This window comes from Pelecanus crispus, chromosome W (assembly GCF_030463565.1).
Source record: "Pelecanus crispus isolate bPelCri1 chromosome W, bPelCri1.pri, whole genome shotgun sequence".
Lineage (NCBI taxonomy): Eukaryota > Metazoa > Chordata > Aves > Pelecaniformes > Pelecanidae > Pelecanus > Pelecanus crispus.
The window spans coordinates 13,067,881-13,085,888 of NC_134675.1; the positions used below are offsets into that span (position 1 = coordinate 13,067,881).

The 18,008-nt window shown below is 43.7% G+C and overlaps 1 protein-coding gene across 1 annotated transcript in view; it reads right to left on the minus strand.

Moving 5' to 3' along the window:
- The window catches only part of LOC142596500 (spindlin-Z), a 40,366-nt gene extending 23,680 nt beyond the window's left edge, over positions 1-16,686 (minus strand). The window contains exon 1 of the mRNA XM_075725626.1: positions 16,635-16,686. Within this exon, the coding sequence (XP_075581741.1) occupies positions 16,635-16,686 (52 nt within the window). The remainder of the gene's footprint in view (positions 1-16,634) is intronic.
- Between the last annotated feature and the right edge of the window lie 1,322 nt (positions 16,687-18,008).

Consider the following 18,008-nt stretch of genomic DNA (forward strand, 5'->3'; position numbering starts at 1 on the left):
CGTCAGACCCACAGGAGTATAAGGCTCTAGTGGACACCGGTGCACAGTGTAGTCTAATGCCATCAAACTATAGAGGGGCAGAACCCATTTGTATTTCTGGAGTGACAGGGCGACGCCAACAGCTCACTGTACTGGAGGCCGAAGTGAGCCTAACTGGGAATGAGTGGCAAAAGCACCCCATTGTGACTGGTCCAGACGCTCCGTGCATCCTTGGCATAGACTACCTCAGGAGAGGGTATTTCAAGGACCCAAAAGGGTACCGGTGGGCTTTTGGTATAGCTGCCTTGGAGACGGAGGAAATTAAACAGTTGTCCACCTTGCCCGGTCTCTCAGAGGACCCTTCGATTGTGGGGTTGCTGAAGGTTGAGGAACAACAGGTGCCGATCGCTACCACAACTGTGCACAGGCGGCAATATCGCACCAACCGAGACTCCCTGATTCCCATCCATAACCTGATTCGTCGACTGGAGAGCCAAGGAGTGATCAGCAAGACTCGCTCACCCTTTAACAGTCCCATATGGCCAGTGCGAAAGTCTAATGGGGAGTGGAAACTAACAGTGGACTATCGCGGCCTGAACGAAGTTACACCGCCACTGAGGGCTGCCGTGCCAGATATGCTAGAACTTCAATATGAACTGGACTCAAAGGCAGCCAAGTGGTATGCCACAACTGATATTGCTAATGCATTTTTCTCCATCCATTTGGCAGCAGAGTGCAGACCCCAGTTTGCTTTTACCTGGAGGGGTGTTCAGTACACCTGGAACCAACTGCCCCAGGGGTGGAAGCACAGCCCCACCATTTGCCATGGACTGATCCAGACGGCACTGGAACAGGGTGAAGCTCCAGAACATCTGCAGTACATTGATGACATCATTGTGTGGGGCAGTACAGCAGAAGAAGTTTTTGAGAAGGGAAAGAAAATAGTCCAAATCCTTCTGAAGGCTGGTTTTGCCATAAAACAAAGTAAGGTCAAGGGACCTGCACAGGAGATCCAGTTCGTAGGAATAAAATGGCAAGATGGACGTCATCAGATCCCAATGGATGTGATCAACAAAATAACAGCTATGTCCCCACCAACTCGCAAAAAGGAAACACAAGCTTTCTTAGGCGTTGTGGGTTTTTGGAGAATGCATATTCCAAATTACAGCCAGATCGTAAGCCCTCTCTATCAAGTGACCCGGAAGAAGAACGATTTCAAATGGGGCCCTGAGCAACAACAAGCCTTTGAACAAATTAAACGTGAGATAGTTCATGCAGTAGCCCTTGGGCCAGTCCGGGCAGGGCAGGATATTAAAAATGTTGTCTACACCGCAGCCGGGGAGAATGGCCCTACCTGGAGCCTCTGGCAGAAAGCACCAGGGGAGACTCGAGGACGACCCCTAGGGTTTTGGAGTCGGGGATAAAGAGGATCTAAAGCCCATTATCCTCCAACTGAGAAAGAGATATTGGCAGCATATGAAGGGGTTCGAGCTGCTTCGGAAGTGGTTGGTACTGAAGCACAGCTCCTGCTGGGCTCCCGACTGCCGGTGCTGGGCTGGATGTTCAAAAGGAGGGTCCCCTCTCCACATCATGCAACTGATGCTACGTGGAGTAAGTGGGTTGCACTAATCACACAGTGGGCTCGAATAGGAAACCCCAGTCGCCCAGGAATCTTGGAAGTGATCATGGACTGGCCAGAAGGAAAAAACTTCACAATATCACCAGAGGAGGAGGTGACACGTGCTGAAGAGGCCCCACTGTATAATAAATTGCCAGAAAATGAAAAGCAATATGCCCTGTTCACTGATGGGTCCTGTTGTCTTGTGGGAAAGCATCGGAGGTAGAAGGCTGCTGTATGGAGTCCTATACGACAAGTCGCAGAAAGTGCTGAAGGAGAAGGGGAGTCGAGTCAGTTTGCAGAGGTGAAAGCCATCCAGCTGGCTTTAGATATTGCTGAAAGAGAAAAGTGGCCAGTCCTTTATCTCTATACTGACTCATGGATGGTGGCAAATGCCCTGTGGGGGTGGCTGCAGCAATGGAAGCAGAGCAACTGGCAGCGCAGAGGCAAACCAATCTGGGCCGCCGCATTGTGTCAAGATATTGCTGCCCGGGTAGAGAACCTGGTTGTAAAAGTTCGTCACATAGATGCTCATGTACCCAAGAGTCGGGCCACTGAAGAACATCCAAACAACCAGCAGGTAGATCAGGCTGCTAAGATTGAAGTGGCTCAGGTGGATCTGGACTGGCAACATCAGGGTGAATTATTTATAGCTTGGTGGGCCCATGACACCTCAGGCCATCAAGGAAGAGATGCAACATATAAATGGGCTCGTGACCAAGGGGTGGACTTAACTATGGACAGTATTGCACAGGTTATTCATGAGTGTGAAACATGCACTGCAATCAAGCAAGCCAAGTGGTTCAAGCCCCTCGGGTATAGTGAACAATGGCTGAAATATAAATATGGGGAGGCCTGACAGATTGATTATATCACACTCCCACAGACCCGCCAAGGAAAGCGCTGTGTGCTCACGATGGTGGAAGCAACCACCGGATGGCTGGAAACATATCCCGTGCCCCATGCCACTGCCCAGAACACCATCCTGGGCCTTGAAAAGCAAGTCCTGTGGCGACATGGCACCCCAGAGAGAATCGAGTCAGACAACGGGACTCATTTCCGAAACAACCTCATAGACACCTGGGCCAAACAGCACGGCATTGAGTGGGTATATCACATCCCTTACCATGCACCAGCCTCGGGGAAAATTGAGTGATACAACGGACTGTTAAGACTACCCTGAGAGCAATGGGTCGTGGTACATTGAAACATTGGGATACGCATGTAGCAAAAGCCACCTGGTTAGTCAACACCAGGGGATCTGCCAATCGAGCTGGCCCTGCCCAATCAAAACTTTTACGTACTGTAGAAGGAGATAAAGTTCCTGTAGTGCACATGAAAAATATGCTGGGGAAGACAGTCTGGGTTACTTCCCCCTCTGGCAAAGGCAAACCCATTCGTGGGATTGCTTTTGCTCAAGGACCTGGGTGCGCTTGGTGGGTGATGCGAAAGGGTGGGGAAGTCCAGTGTGTACCTCAAAGGGAATTTGATTTTGGGTGAAAATAGCCAATAAACTGAATGTTATGATGTTAATTGCTTTATAATACTGTATGTTATCTCTTAACTGTATGTTGTCTCTTAACTGCATGTTAATATAATAATATAATATAATGTTAATATAATAATATAGTAGGTTAATATTAAGTATATAATACTGTATATTATGATTGCTATATGCCACATCAATCGTATTACAGTAAGAATTTCCCAGCTTAATGAAAATGAACTTTGACAAAACCGTGTTGGAATGAGAACTGGCTTCAGCATGCAACAATCCAACACTGCACACCACCTCTCCTGCTCTGAAAGACTGTGATGACGGATGGAACCCAAAGTCATGGGCTAAATGAACTCAATGGACATTTTAGAGGGATGGCCCATAGACGAAGGGAATGATATCTGTGTATATATATCAAGATAGGGAAAGCGGTGGTGATTAATTGGAACACATTGGAAAGGGGAGGGCCTGTGCATGATGTAGATGGTATAGAATAAGGGGTGGACACTGTCCTGGTTTTTGCTGGAATAGAGTTAGTTTTCTTCCTAATAGCTGGCATAGTGCTGTGTTTTGGATTTAGTAGGAGAAGAATGTTGATAACACACTGATGTTTTTAGTTGTTGCTGAGTACTGCTTATGCTAGTCAAGGACTTTTTCAGCTTCCCATGCTCTGCCAGGTGCACAAGAAACTGGGAGGGGGCACAGCCAGAATAGTTGATCCAAACTGACCAAAGGGCTATTCCATACCATATGACGTCATGCTCAGTATATAAACTGGGGGGGGTTGGCTGGGGAGCAGCGATCGCTGCTTGGGGACTGTCTGGGTATCGGTCGGCGGGTGGTGAGCAATTGCATTGTGCATCACTTGCTTTGTATATTATTATTACTATTATTATTATATTGTTATTATTATTATTTTACTTTATTTTATTTCAATTATTAAACTGCTCTTATCTCAACCCAGGAGTGTTTCTCACTCTCAATCCTCCAATTCTCTCCCCCATCCCACCGGGGTAGGGGGAGTGAGTGAGCGGCTGTGTGGTGCTTAGTTGCTGGCTGGGGCTAAACCACAACATTATTATATTGTTATTGTCATTATTACTATTTTAGTATATTTTATGTCAATTATGAAACTGTTCTTATCTCAACCCAGGAGTTTTTCTCACTCTTACTCCTCTGATTCTCTCCCCCATCCCACCGGGGCAGGGGGAGTGAGCCAGCGGCTGCATGGTGCTTAGTTGCTGGCTGGGGTTAAAACATGGGATTATGTTTTGGATTTGTGCTGAAAACAGTGTTGATAATACAAAGATGCTTTTGTTATTGCTGAGCAGTGTTTACACAGTGTCAAGGCCTTTTCTGCTTCTCACTCCACCCCACCAGCGAGTAGGCTGGAGGTGCACAAGTTGGGAGGGGACACAGCTGGGACAGCTGACCCCAACTGACCAAAGAGATATCCCATACCATATGATGTCCTGCTCAGCATATAAAGCTGGGGGAAGAAGAAGGAAGGGGGAGCGTTCAGAGTTCTGGCATTTGTCTTCCCAAGTAACTGTTACGCATGGTGGATCCCTGCTTTCCTGGAGATGGCTGAACACCTGCCTGCCGATGGGAAGTAGTGAATGAATTCCTTGTTTTGCTTTGTTTGTGTGTGTGGCTTTTGCTTTACCTATTAAACTGTCTTTATCTCATCCCACGAGTTTTCTCACTTTTACTCTTCCGATTCTCTCCCGCATCCCACTCTGGGGGAGTGAGTGAGCGGCTTTGTGTTGCTTAGTTGTCAGCTGGGGTTAAACCATGACATCCTTACAGAGTAAGGCCAAAACCAAAATTACCCAATGAATCTGCCTGCCTGAATCTATCTTTATTCAGGCAAATTTCCTCAGCAATATAGCTTTTCCAATGTAAATGAAAAAAAACACAAGAACTCTATAAACTATTTGTATGGTCCAAATTGAATAGCATCCAGATGTTTGGAATTGTATCTAAACTTCCGGGGCGGGGGGGGGGGGGGGGGGGGGGGGTGCGGGCGCGGGGAATGTTTAAGATGTCAACAGTACTACTTTATTTCTCACTCTGGAAAGCATTTTCATTACTAGTAAAGCAGTACACCAATAAGCCTTGCAATCATTAGTGAGGATTTTGAAATCAAGACAATTCCAATGATAAAGCATCAGAAACTGCTTGCACAGTTCAAACACATGTAAGAAATCTTGATTTAGCATTTGCATTAGTGGAGTAGTTAAATATACAATACACCAAATCTCCCTGCCTGATCCCCTTTCAGTCACAGGAAAACTAATTTCAGAGAATATCAGGACTCCAAGTGTGTAATAACGCAAGTACAATTTTAAGACAGGTCAGACAGAAGCTTTATTAACTATGATCATAGTGAGAGAACATTCGGGCAGCATTTCCCCCTCTGCTCCCATGCTCTCTGACAAGCAGTTGTAGAGACCTCACTTATATACTGTTTCAAAGAAAGGAAAGAGGTGAGGAAAATCATTCTAATTTTAACAAAGCCAGGTGTGCATTCTTGGGAAGAATGGACTCCAGACAAACATTTATATGTTAATAAGGCCTAGTACTCATGCCTGGGAGGGATGGACTACTTAAGTAGCTTGTTAACTGCCACAATTGACACTCTGGAGAGATGGCTCTTGGTGGAGCCTCTAGGAGTGGCACATCCAGTATTATCTTGCTCAGAAGTGGGGATTGGAAATAATCACAGACTGCTAGCTTTTAGAGGAAAGGAATTTTCCTTTTGTTAGGATAAACTTCTTAGCCAGACCTCTCAAATCTTAAATATTAATAATTTTCCACCACACTAAGATGATGTCCAATTAAAATGGCAGTAGCATACCAGAGCTGTCTCAAACTGCTCCTCCTCCCGTTCATTATAAAAAGCATCTAAAATAATGCTTTTTAATACTAGCCAAGATAATTACAGATATTAAAAATATCAAGCAAATGCCATTTTTATACCTCAGGAAACTGGTTTTACACTTGAAGACTATACTCTAAACAGTGTTGTTACTCTCAAAATTGCATCAATAAGTTGTATATATTCCTATCTGTATAACAGAAGCATGTGAAAGACTATTTCCCTAATAGGTGCTTACACTAAAGTCCAGAGATAGCACAAAAAGGCAGTATAGAACAGAATAAACTAGACTATTTTTTCAGTTGGAAGGGACCTACAACGATCATCTAGTCCAACTGCCTGACCACTTCAGGGCTGACCAAAACTTAAAGCATATTAAGGGCATTGTCCAAATGCCTCAAAACACTGACAGGCTTGGGGCATCAACCACCTCTCTGGGAAACCTGTTCCAGTGTTTGACCACCCTCTCGGTAAAGAAATGCTTCCTAATGTCAAGTCTGAACCTCCCCTGATGCAGCTTTGAACCATTCCCACGCATCCTATCACAGGATACCAGGGAGAAGAGATCAGCACCTCCCTCTCCACTTCCCCAAGATTAAAGGAAGAAATAAACTCTCACAACATAAGATAAACATAAACCTTATCTTACTAAGGCAACAAATCAACTGCACAGAGGACTTTTCTTTCTCAATACAGAATTCCAAACAGCTTAAACAGTTTCTTTAAAAAGATGTTTATTTGTAAATGTATGATGTTGTAAGTATTACTGTCTTAATGACTTAAGACATTTGAGAGCAAATAAAAATATTTTAATATATTAATTTTTAACATATATGTTGCTGATCCATCTCCTTTAGCAGAGAATGCCAAACATAACAAGCAAAGCAGCAACTTTGCTTACAGAAATTATTCTGAAACCTCTAATACCACCTAAATGGCTTGTGATAGAAGGATAATTAGCATTAGTCATTCCCTGTCAAGTGCCAATTCAAAGACAGAAATTTAAAAATTTCCCAACAATTTCAAGGGCAATACGTTCACACAAATCTTTCAAGTGAAAAATTAGTGTATCAAGTGTTTTGGGGTCAAACACGGTTTGGTCGCAAACAATGATGTGACTTCAAAGATGTTAACAGTAATTAGAGAACAATAATGGAGAGTTATCAGATTCTATATAGCATGAATGTCATTGAATGGATTTAAGTTCATACCCTTTACCTCCTTCTGACTATGGAATGACAAGTGCTACTGTTCTAACTAGCACATTCCATGAAATTCCATGTTTTAGACATCATTAAAAATAAACTCTGTACAACTAACTTGCCATGAATATAAAACCAGAAGTTTATACTGAACAACAGCAACAAAAAAAACCCCAAACACACACACAAAGTGATTAGATTTCTTTTATGCTTCTTTGTAATAAGCAGCAAAGAGTCAAACTTTGATAGATCTGAGAAAGGAGAAAATATTTATGGCTCAATCTCTTATGACTACAAAATTAAATATTGTCCATAATAAAAAGTCAACACAAACTCCTAACTCCCAGTCAAGAACAAAAGAATTAAGTATTTGTCAGTTGGCCTGTGCCTTCTGAGCCTGAATTAATTCAGCCTAATGTATCTTTAAAACAGACTGTTAAATTCAATAGAAAAAATAGGAGCCATGTTTCTGAATGCTTCTACCCTACTCTCACAGAGAAAGAAAAAAGGGTAAGAGAACACAGAAATAAAATAAACATTTTAGAAAAAGCAAACTTCCAGCTCTTCAAGGAGTTAGTCAGAAGGACCCCCTGGGAGATGGTCCTCAGGGACAGGGGAACGGAACAGAGCTGGCAGATCTTTAAGGACACCTTCCATAGAGCACATGAGCTATCAGTCCCCAAGTGTAAAAAATCAGGCAAGGAAGGGAAGAGACCAGCATGGCTGAGTCGAGACCTGCTGGTCAAACTAAAGAGTAAAAGGGAACTGCACAGGCAGTGGAAGCAGGGACAGGTGTCCTGGGAGGAGTACAGGGAAACTGCCCGGTTGTGTAGGGAGGGGGTCAGGAAGGCCAAGGCGAGGATGGAGCTGAATTTGGCAAGGGACGTAAAGAATAACAAGAAGGGCTTCTACAGGTACATCAACCAGAAAAGGAAGGTTAAAGAAAGCATACCCCGCCCTGATGAACAAGAATGGCGACCTAGTATCAACAGACGAGGAGAAGGCTGAGGCACTCAACAACTTCTTTGCCTCGGTCTTCACCGGCAACCTCTCTCCTCACCCCTCCCGAATCGATGGACTGCAAGATGGGGACCAGGGGGGTAAAGCCCCTCCCACTGTAAGGGAAGATCAGGTTCGAGACCACCTGAGGAACCTCAATGTACACAAGTCTATGGGACCTGATGAGATGCATCCCAGAGTCCTGAGGGAATTGGCTGATGTAGTTGCCAAGCCACTCTCCATGATATTTGAAAAGTCATGGCAGTCAGGTGAAGTCCCTGCTGACTGGAAGAAGGGAAATGTTGTGCCCATTTTTAAAAAGGGAAGAAAGGAGGACCCTGGGAACTACCGACCTGTCAGCCTCACCTCTGTGCCTGGGAAGATCATGGAACAGATCCTCCTAGAAGCTATGCTCAAGCACATGGAGGACAGGGAGGTGATTCGAGACAGCCAGCACGGCTTCACCAAGGGCAAGTCCTGCCAGACTAACCTAGTGGCTTTCTATGAAGGAGTGGCTGCATCAGTGGACAAGGGAAAAGCAATGGATGTCATCTACTTGGACTTCTGTAAAGCCTTCGACACAGTCCCCCACAACATCCTTCTCTCTAAATTGGGGAGATATGGGTTTGATGGGTGGACTGTTTGGTGGATAAGGAATTGGCTGGATGGTCGCATCCAGAGGGTCGTGGTCAATGGCTCGATGTCCACATGGAGACCGGTGACAAGTGGGGTCCCTCAGGGGTCCGTACTGGGACCGGTGCTGTTTAATAACTTCATCAATGACATAGACAGTAGGATTGAGTGCACCCTCAGCAAGTTTGCAGACAACACCAAGCTGAGTGGTGCCGTTGACATGCCAGAAGGACAAGATGTCATCCAAAGGGACCTGGACAAGCTGGAGAGGTGGGCCTGTGTGAACCTCATGAGGTTCAACAAGGCCAAGTGCAAGGTCCTGCACCTGGGATGGGGCAACCCCTGATATCAATACAGGCTGGGAGATGAAGAGATTGAGAGCAGCCCTGCAGAGGAGGACTTGGGGGGACTGGTAGATGAAAAGCTGGACATGAGCTGGCAATGTGCGCTTGCAGCCCAGAAAGCCAACCGAATCCTGGGCTGCATCAGAACAAGCGTGGCCAGCAGGTCGAGGGAGGTGATTCTGCCCCTCTGCTCTGCTCTGGTGAGACCCCACCTGGAGTACTGCATCCAGCTCTGGGGCCCTCAGCACAAGAAGGACGTGGACCTGCTGGAGCGGGTCCAGACGAGGGCCACCAAAATGATCCGAGGGCTGGAACACCTCTCCTACGAGGCCAGGCTGAGAGAGTTGGGGTTGTTCAGCCTGGAGAAGAGAAGGCTGCGAGGAGACCTTATTGCGGCCTTCCAGTACGTAAAGGGGGCCTATAGGAAAGATGGGGAGAATATTTTTAGCAAGGCCTGTTGTGACAGGACAAGGAATAATGGATTTAAACTAAAGAAGAATAGATTTAGGCTGGATATAAGGAAGAAATTTTTTACAATGACGGTGGTGAAGCACTGGAACAGGTTGCCCAGAGAAGTAGTGGAGGCCCCTTCCCTAGAAACATTCAAGGCCATGTTGGATGGGGCTCTGAGCAAGCTGATCTAGTTAAAGCTGTCCCTGCTCACTGCAGGGGGGTTGGGCTAGATGGTCTCTAAAGGTCCTTTCCAACCCAAAGCATTCTATGATTCTTTGAGGGAGTACACACATTTCAACTGGGGGAGGTAGGAGGAGAGAATGGAAGAAGGATGGGAAAAGCTACTAGCAATGTTTTAAATTGTTGTCATATCAGATGGTACTCTCCATTCAGTCCATCAAAATTAGATGGACTCTTGAAAACACACCACAGCTTATTTCTCAGAATATCCCCTGTCTTTAGGACAGGCAGCAAAAGCTGGACATTTTAAAATTATATTTCAGAATCTGCTGTGGTAACACCATATAATCACATGAGAATTATTTTTGATCTAATGGCTCTTTCAGAATTACTTTGAGGGACCTAAAAATTCCACAGTGTCGTGGTTTAACCCCAGCCAGCAACTAAGCACCATGCAGCCGCTGGCTCACTCCCCGTGCCCCAGTGGGATGGGGGAGAGAATCGGAGGAGTAAGAGTGAGAAACACTCCTGGGTTGAGATAAGAACAGTTTAATAATTGAAATAAAGTAAAATAGTAGTAGTAGTGGTGGTAATAATAATAATATACAAATCAAGTGATTCACAACGCAATTGCTCACCACCCACCGACTGATAGCCAGACAGTTCCCGAGCAGCGATCGCTGCTCCCCAGCCAACTCCCCCCAGCTTATATACTGAGCATGATGTCATATGGTATGGAATAGCCCTTTGGCCAGTTTGGGTCAACTGTCTTGGCTGTGCCCCTTCCCAGTTTCTTGTGCACCTGGCAGAGCATGGGAAGCTGAAAAGTCCTTGACTAGCATAAGCAGTACTTAGCAACGACTAAAACATCAGTGTGTTATCAGCATTCTTCTCATCCTAAATCCAAAACACAGCACTATGCCAGATACTAGGAAGAAAATTAACTCTATCCCAGCCGAAACCAGGACACAGAGATGTGTTAATTCACACCTAATATCGCCTAATGTCAACTTTAAGAGTTTGGGAAACTGGATCAGGAGAGTGGTAAAATGAATTCCAGACCAAAAGATTTCATTGCATTTTTAACCAAGTCGCATCTTGGAGTGAGATCTCTTCTTAATTCACAAGGACAGTACTGGTAACAGCTAGGAAGGACTGTAAAGGACCATGTCTTACACTTCTACAGCATAAAACAAGTGATCACTAGACTCAAAAAGACGAAATAGAAATGTAAACACAATGGTAATCACAACTTATCTTACAGACAATTATATTAGATTATGTTAATGAAAAAAATTGGGATTCACCTATACTGGTGAGAACCATGCGCTAATTAGAAGCACAGGCACAATGCCAAGCACAAAGCTGCTGGCTGATCTACTGAAACTATATCCTGCAAAGCTGCTCTATATTTTAACAAAATCACTGAGGCTTCAGACACACACTCTACTGTTGTGAAAAAATAAGAAACAGGTTTGGCTTTCCTTCATTTCTCCATCTTTGGTGTTATCCTTTATTTCTCAAGATGGAACTATTAAGTCTGTTTCCCAGTAGAGGTAGACTTCAAAAACCTGGATATTTTAGTCAAATGTATTTTTCTCCTCTTTTAAACCTACTTTACAGCAAATAAAAGCCTCTCCTTCGTAGGCAGGCAGACAGGACAGAGGAAAATTAGCTTTTTCAAAAAAGCCACTACATCTAAGTCTTTACTACTGATTTGGATTTCTAATTCCAGCTCCTTGTCACTTGACCTAGTTGTGCTTTCGATAGCTTTTTCTCTCACAGTTGGGTTTTTTTTTTTATTTTAATAAAATACGGTGAACTCACTATAATTTTAATTTATATCACATTGCAAGGTCTTTCTTTCAGCCTTCAAAATCTTCATTTTATAAACTCTGATGAAATCAATTGCTGCTTTTGCTGTTCTTTTCAAAGAATTTGACCACTATCTGTGAAACTACGATGATAAACAAGTGTTCGGTCTTTCCTGCTCAGTAGTTGTATGTTTAGAAACTAACCCAAAACACACACACAAAAACATTATGGAGTTGGTTATGCAGTCTCTCAATAATAGCTACCTGATACACTCTTTCCTAATATATGTCTATAATTAGGAAACATACAGCAGATAATTCCATCACCACTTAAGTTTGTTTTTTTTTTCAAAAAGCAATAAAGGCCACTTAAACTCTGCAGTTGGTTTCTTCTTTAAAACTATCTATTAAAAACACTTTCAGGAAATATCTTTGAAATCACTACATGTTTCAAATGAGTGACAGCAAATTAACATTAATGCAAGCTAGTCACAAGTAAAAATGTTTTTGAAAGTCTGGTTTTGAAACCAAAAGGTTTCAAAGAAATCTTCCAGTATCACTTGCTTCACTTCTGAATGAATTGGGTAAGTATTTAAAAGCACCATAATGGACTATCACTTGGATATTTTAAAAATTAATTGTTTTCCAAATTTTATATGAAACTGATTTGGTTTCACGAGATTTTTTGGAAAGCACCAATAAACAATGCTCAGGGTTAGATGATGTGCTGCACCATTTATCTACAAAGTTTTTCACTGTGCAGGTCACTAGTGAGTTTTGCAGCACAAAATAGGAAGGGCATCATTTCCCCCCACCAAAGAACATGAAGTAATTCCAGAAGAGACAAAACAACTACAAAGTAAGTGTTGCGTCAAGAGGGCTTTGGAAGGTACCCGATTTATCGTTATAAGTCCGGTCGCGTTCAGTGCACTGAACTATCACCAAAAGACAGTACACAATCATAGGTTTGGTATAGGTGAGATTGTACCAACAATCTGAATTGGGTTCAGTTATTTTGTAACACTAGGTATTATAATTTTCTGGTCTGGAAGAGTCAGTGTAGACTGTTTTAATTTCAGTCGGCTGACGGTAAGTAGATCCATTAGTCACTCGGCAGCCAATTTGTATTGTCTGTCCTGGGATGGCCTGAAGTCTAGCCATCTGAAGAGAGTCATTCCAACTCGATTCATCTCTGGAATATACCTCATTTCCATGTATAACTAGAGTGGATAAGTTAAAATCCCTTTTGTTTTGTAGTGTTCCAAAGCTTGCACTATGCATCAATCTGCGAATCTGCTTAACCGGAACAGAAGGTTGATATAACAGCCGATTAACCCTTTCCAGCAATTGTTTGAGATGATTATTCTCATTCACGAGTTTATCAGCTCTGGTTCCTAGCATCTTTCCTGTCTCCCTCTCAAAGACCAATGATGACTTCAACACCTCATTTTCCGATTTTAAGGCTGTATATTCTACATCAGAAACTAGTTTGGGAGCAGGGGTTTCTTTAGCCTCTTGCTGAGCACAAGATAAACAGGCTCCTAACACTGCACAAATCACACCTTTACCCTTTTTCACTCTAAACTTTTGCGCAGCCTGACACTGCTCAATGCGTTCTACCACTTTCTCTTCATCCTTCCAAAATTTCTGAGCCCACTCCTTCCCAGCCTGGGAAGGGGCACATTTGAATCTTTGCAGCAGTTTATCCACGGTAATCCTGCCGACTACGCCAATTTTTCTGTTGTGTCAAGAGGGCTTTGGAAGGTACCCAATTTATCGTTATAAGTCCGGTCGCGTTCAGTGCACTGAACTATCATGATTACGGATGCACAAATAACGTAGGCACCTTTTGTCTAGTTGTGCTGCATGAACTACCACGGCCACACTTAAAGTGTCTGGTCGCATTCAATGACAACTATCATGGCTAGACCGATAAATCAAAGCAATTTATTAAAGCAACAGACACACAGGTTCTTTGGATTACCGGCGATAAATTCACTGACTGCAAGGCACATGCAAATACCAAAGCTTTGGATAACACAGATGCATCAAAAGACATAAAAGCGACTCTATAGAGGTTTCTAAATTTCCCGGGGAGGCACTTGGTACAAACAAGTGTTAGATTCTTACCCAAAGGCGTCCCGATGGGGGGGAAAGAGAGGCTCAGCCCACCGACTGATCCCAAAGGTCAGAGTAGCACACGATGGTATCTTCCCTAACATCCCCTCTCTCTTAGGCTAATTTATAGTATTTTTACCTTTCAGGTGGAGCTTGAGGGACTCTAGTCATACATACTTTGCTATGATTGGTGTAAAACTTTCTCGCTTCGTTTTAAAGGTATAAGCTAGGAAAAATTCAAAGCGCAGGCTCAGTGAGGAGCGGTCGCACCTTAGAGGCAGGTAGTTTCTGGGATGGAGGTGTGTTTTGGTATTATAATGATATTATAATGAGCAAAGTTTACCAAAGGGCAGCATTTTGTCAAAATCATGACAGTTTGTTGACTCAGGGTAGCAAATATGCAGCTTATCGGTGCCGTGGTACTCCTCTGAGTTCCCTTATCGCAGAACTTGGCCGTGGTGTCTCCACACCATTCGACCCTCTGGGCAACTCCTCTTAGAGCCAGTGCACCAGGCTCCCCTGGTGTTGCCGACATCTAAGGTTGCAGGCTTAGGGAACTTTCTGTGGAATAGATTCCTTGCATACCAGCTGCATTCCACCCGGAAAGCTTCTTCAATGCTGTGCCTTTCCAAAAATCGTAAATCTAAGTTTAATGTCTAAGTCACCTCCAGCAATTACTCCACAGTAAGTTACATTACTCAGCTAAGTTCAACTGAACGAACAGATCACTTTCAACATTGTGGTGGGTTGACCGTGTCTGGATGCCAGGTGCCCACCAAAGCGCCTCTATCACTCCCCCTCCTCAGCTGGACAGGGGAGAGAAAAAAATGTAAGGAAAGGCTCGTAGGCCGAGATAAGGACAGGGAGAGATCACGCACCAATTATCGTCACGGGCAAAACAGACCCAACTTGGGGAAATCAGTTTAATTTATTGCCAGTCAAATCAGAACAGGGCAATGAGAAATAAAAGCCAAATCTTAAAACACCTTCCCCCCACCCCTCCCTTCTTCCCGGGCTCAACTTCACTCCCAAATTCTCTACCTCCTCCCCCCAAGCGGTGCAGGGGGATGGGGGTTGCGGTCAGTTCATCACACGTTCTCTCTGCCGCTCCTTCTTCCTCAAGGGGAGAACTCCTCACACTCTTCCCCTGCTCCAGCGTGGGGTCCCTCCCACGGGCTGCAGTTCTTCACGAACTGCTCCAGCGTGGGTCCCTTCCATGGGCTGCAGTCCTTCAGGAACAGACTGCTCCAGCGTGGGTCCCACATGGGGTTACAAGTCCTGCCACCAAACCTGCTCCAGCATGGGCTCCTCTCTCTCCACAGGTCCACAGGTCCTGCCAGGAGCCTGCTCCAGCACAGGCTTCCCATGGGGTCACAGACTCCTTTAGGCACATCCACCTGCTCCGGCGTGGGGTCCTCCATGGGCTGCAGGGTGGATATCTGCTCCACCATGCACCTCCATGGGCTGCAGGGGGACAGCCTGCCTCACCATGGTCTTCACCACGGGCTGCAGGGGAATCTCTGCTCTGGTGCCTGGAGCACCTCCTCCCCCTCCTTCTTCACTGACCTTGGTGTCTGCAGAGTTGTTCATCTCACGTATTCTCCCTCCTCTCTCTCCGTTGCTATTGTTCCGTGCAGTCCCCCCCACCCCTTCTTAAATATGTTATCACAGAGGCACTACCACCGTTGCTGATTGGCTCAGCCTTGGCCAGTGGCGGATCCATCTTGGAGCTGGCTGGCATTGCCTCTATTGGACATAGGGGAAGCTTCTAGCAGCTTCTCACAGAAGCCACCCCTGTGGCCCCCCCGCTACCAAAACTTTGCCACGCAAACCCATTACAAACATTTTCATCCACAAAATGCTGGACTATAAAATTCTTAACTTAAAATTGATAATTTCTAGTCCCTGTCCTGCACAGTAGTCCAAACAGAATGTACAGGTAAAGCAGTCTGTCTTAGTTTATACAAGACCAAATGCCAGCATACAGAACAATTCTTGACTAGTAACTTGATTTTTTGTTTGTCATTGCTGATAATCCTTACTACAGAGTCCACAATATTTACTGAGATTCATTAGTCTATCGAGCTGCAAAACGGAATTAGTCTAACCCGTCATAAAAGGCTAAGTGGTTACTCATATTTTAAGTTTCTTCAAATAAAGAATTCTTTAAAATACTTTGACTAGTTATTTCAATTTACAAAACACACAATGTAGCAATAATCTCTGTGTACATTTAGAAAAACCTTTCTGAAGCGTTTTTGAGATGCTCTTTCACAATTACTATCTGATCAATTTCTATAAAATCATTAAAAATTTTAGAGCAAGTTATAAATATATGGCAAATATGTTACTGTTTATTTTCCAGCACTTCTGAGATGAGCAAAAGAGAAATTTTGCCCTTAAAGTGTTAGTCTATGGTATGGAATATCGATTTGGTCATTTGGGGTAAGGTGTCCCAGCTGTGTCCCCTCTCAACTTCTTGTGCACCCGCAGCCTACTTGCTACAGGGGGGCAGCATGAGAAAGAGAAAAGGCCTTGACACTGTGTAAGCACTGTTCAGCAATAACTAAAACATCAGTGTGTTATCAACACTGTTTTCAGCACAAATCCAAAACATAGCACCATGTAAGCTACTATGAATAAATTTAACTCCATGCAGCCAAAACCAGTACAATTTCTTATATGTAAGTCTGTACAGCTTAATTAAATGTATGTATATCCTTTCAATTCCACAGTTTCTATAATGAAAGCAATAATTCTTATTTAAAAAAAAAAATCACAAAAAACCCCCCACAACCACAAACAGTAACAGCTTCATAAAGCCATGAGTATGTAAGAAAAATCTATGAAATAAGGACACTTTTTTACCCACTAAAAAACAACAAACAAAAACCCGAAATTCAGTAACACCTCACCTGCATCAGCTCTGGACCGCTGACCTGGCGATTTTCCAAATGGGGTCTTCATTCATCTGTGTTTAAGTGAGCAGCAAAGCTGCTAGACTAGGGTGAAAATCCAGTTCTTCCCAACTCCCAAAATATCTTCTTACTCTCGGAATACAACAGCTACTTATTAATCCACCATCCAATCACCAATTTGTTCTTCCTCAAATATAGGAGAAGCACTTCCAATTATATTACTCTGAAAAATAAACCAGAAAGTATAGTCTGATTTGAGACCTGGTTAAAATAAACATTGAAGTAAAACAAAATACTTTTTCTTTTATGCTCAATGAGAAGTCTCCTCATATTCTGTTATTCTGGATGCATTCAGTAAACAGAGGGCAGGTAGGCAAGACGACAGCCAAATATTAAGGCTTGTACTTTTCCTCATATTCTCAATGCAAGTTCTGTATCAGATCAAAGTCATCCACAGACAGATACACATAGAAAAACCTCATAAAAAAAACCCCACAAAAACAAAGCAACTTTGCTTAGTATAGGGAAGAACAACTACTACTTTAAAAACCCTGCGTGACAGCAGAAGAAACTGGACTACCTTCACCAGAGGTAAAGCACAAACCAACTACTTCTATTTGTTAGAAAACAAACCAAAATGCTTCACATCCACATATGAGAATTCCTTCTCTACAGATACGTTAAAAAAACTGTAGAAAAAATCTTAACACTTAAAAGTTAAAAACCCCATAGATTCTATTGCAACACTGAGACAGATGCACCCGCCCTGATAAAGACCAGGCATTTGTTACTTTTCACGCCTTTACTTTTCATGCCCTTACTGCTCTATTGTGGCTGTTGTGCCATACACAGTCACCAGTAGATAGAGCCTTCAGCCAATAGGAATGGACATGACCATATATGACCACAGGTCAGATTCGACTAGGGTATAAACAGAGTCCCGCCGGGGGGCAAATTGAGTTGGTTCTCCTTGGAGCAGTGGGTCTGCAGTTGGGGACTCTCTACTTGGGTTGGGATGTGGCCCAAGGTAACTCCTCGAGGTTGAGAGCCCTTGCCTTATCAGGTGAGTGATTGTGCATTTTGAGTCATCATTCTGAAGCTTAAGAATTCTTAAGTCAGCTGTGTGGTATTAAATTCCCATTGTCATCCTCAACCTGTGGTTTACTAATGTTTCTTGGAGTGCCAAACACTTTTGATTAGAATAAATATTATTTTTGGTTACATCACCTGCCTAATTTGACTTTGTGCACCTCCGCAACAAACACTCAAACTACCAATTTGTTAAGTCATTAGTTTGTAGAAGATCTGCAAAAGTCATTGGTGATTTGCTACACCTAAATTCAGATTCCTGAAACATTTTGTGATCACGTT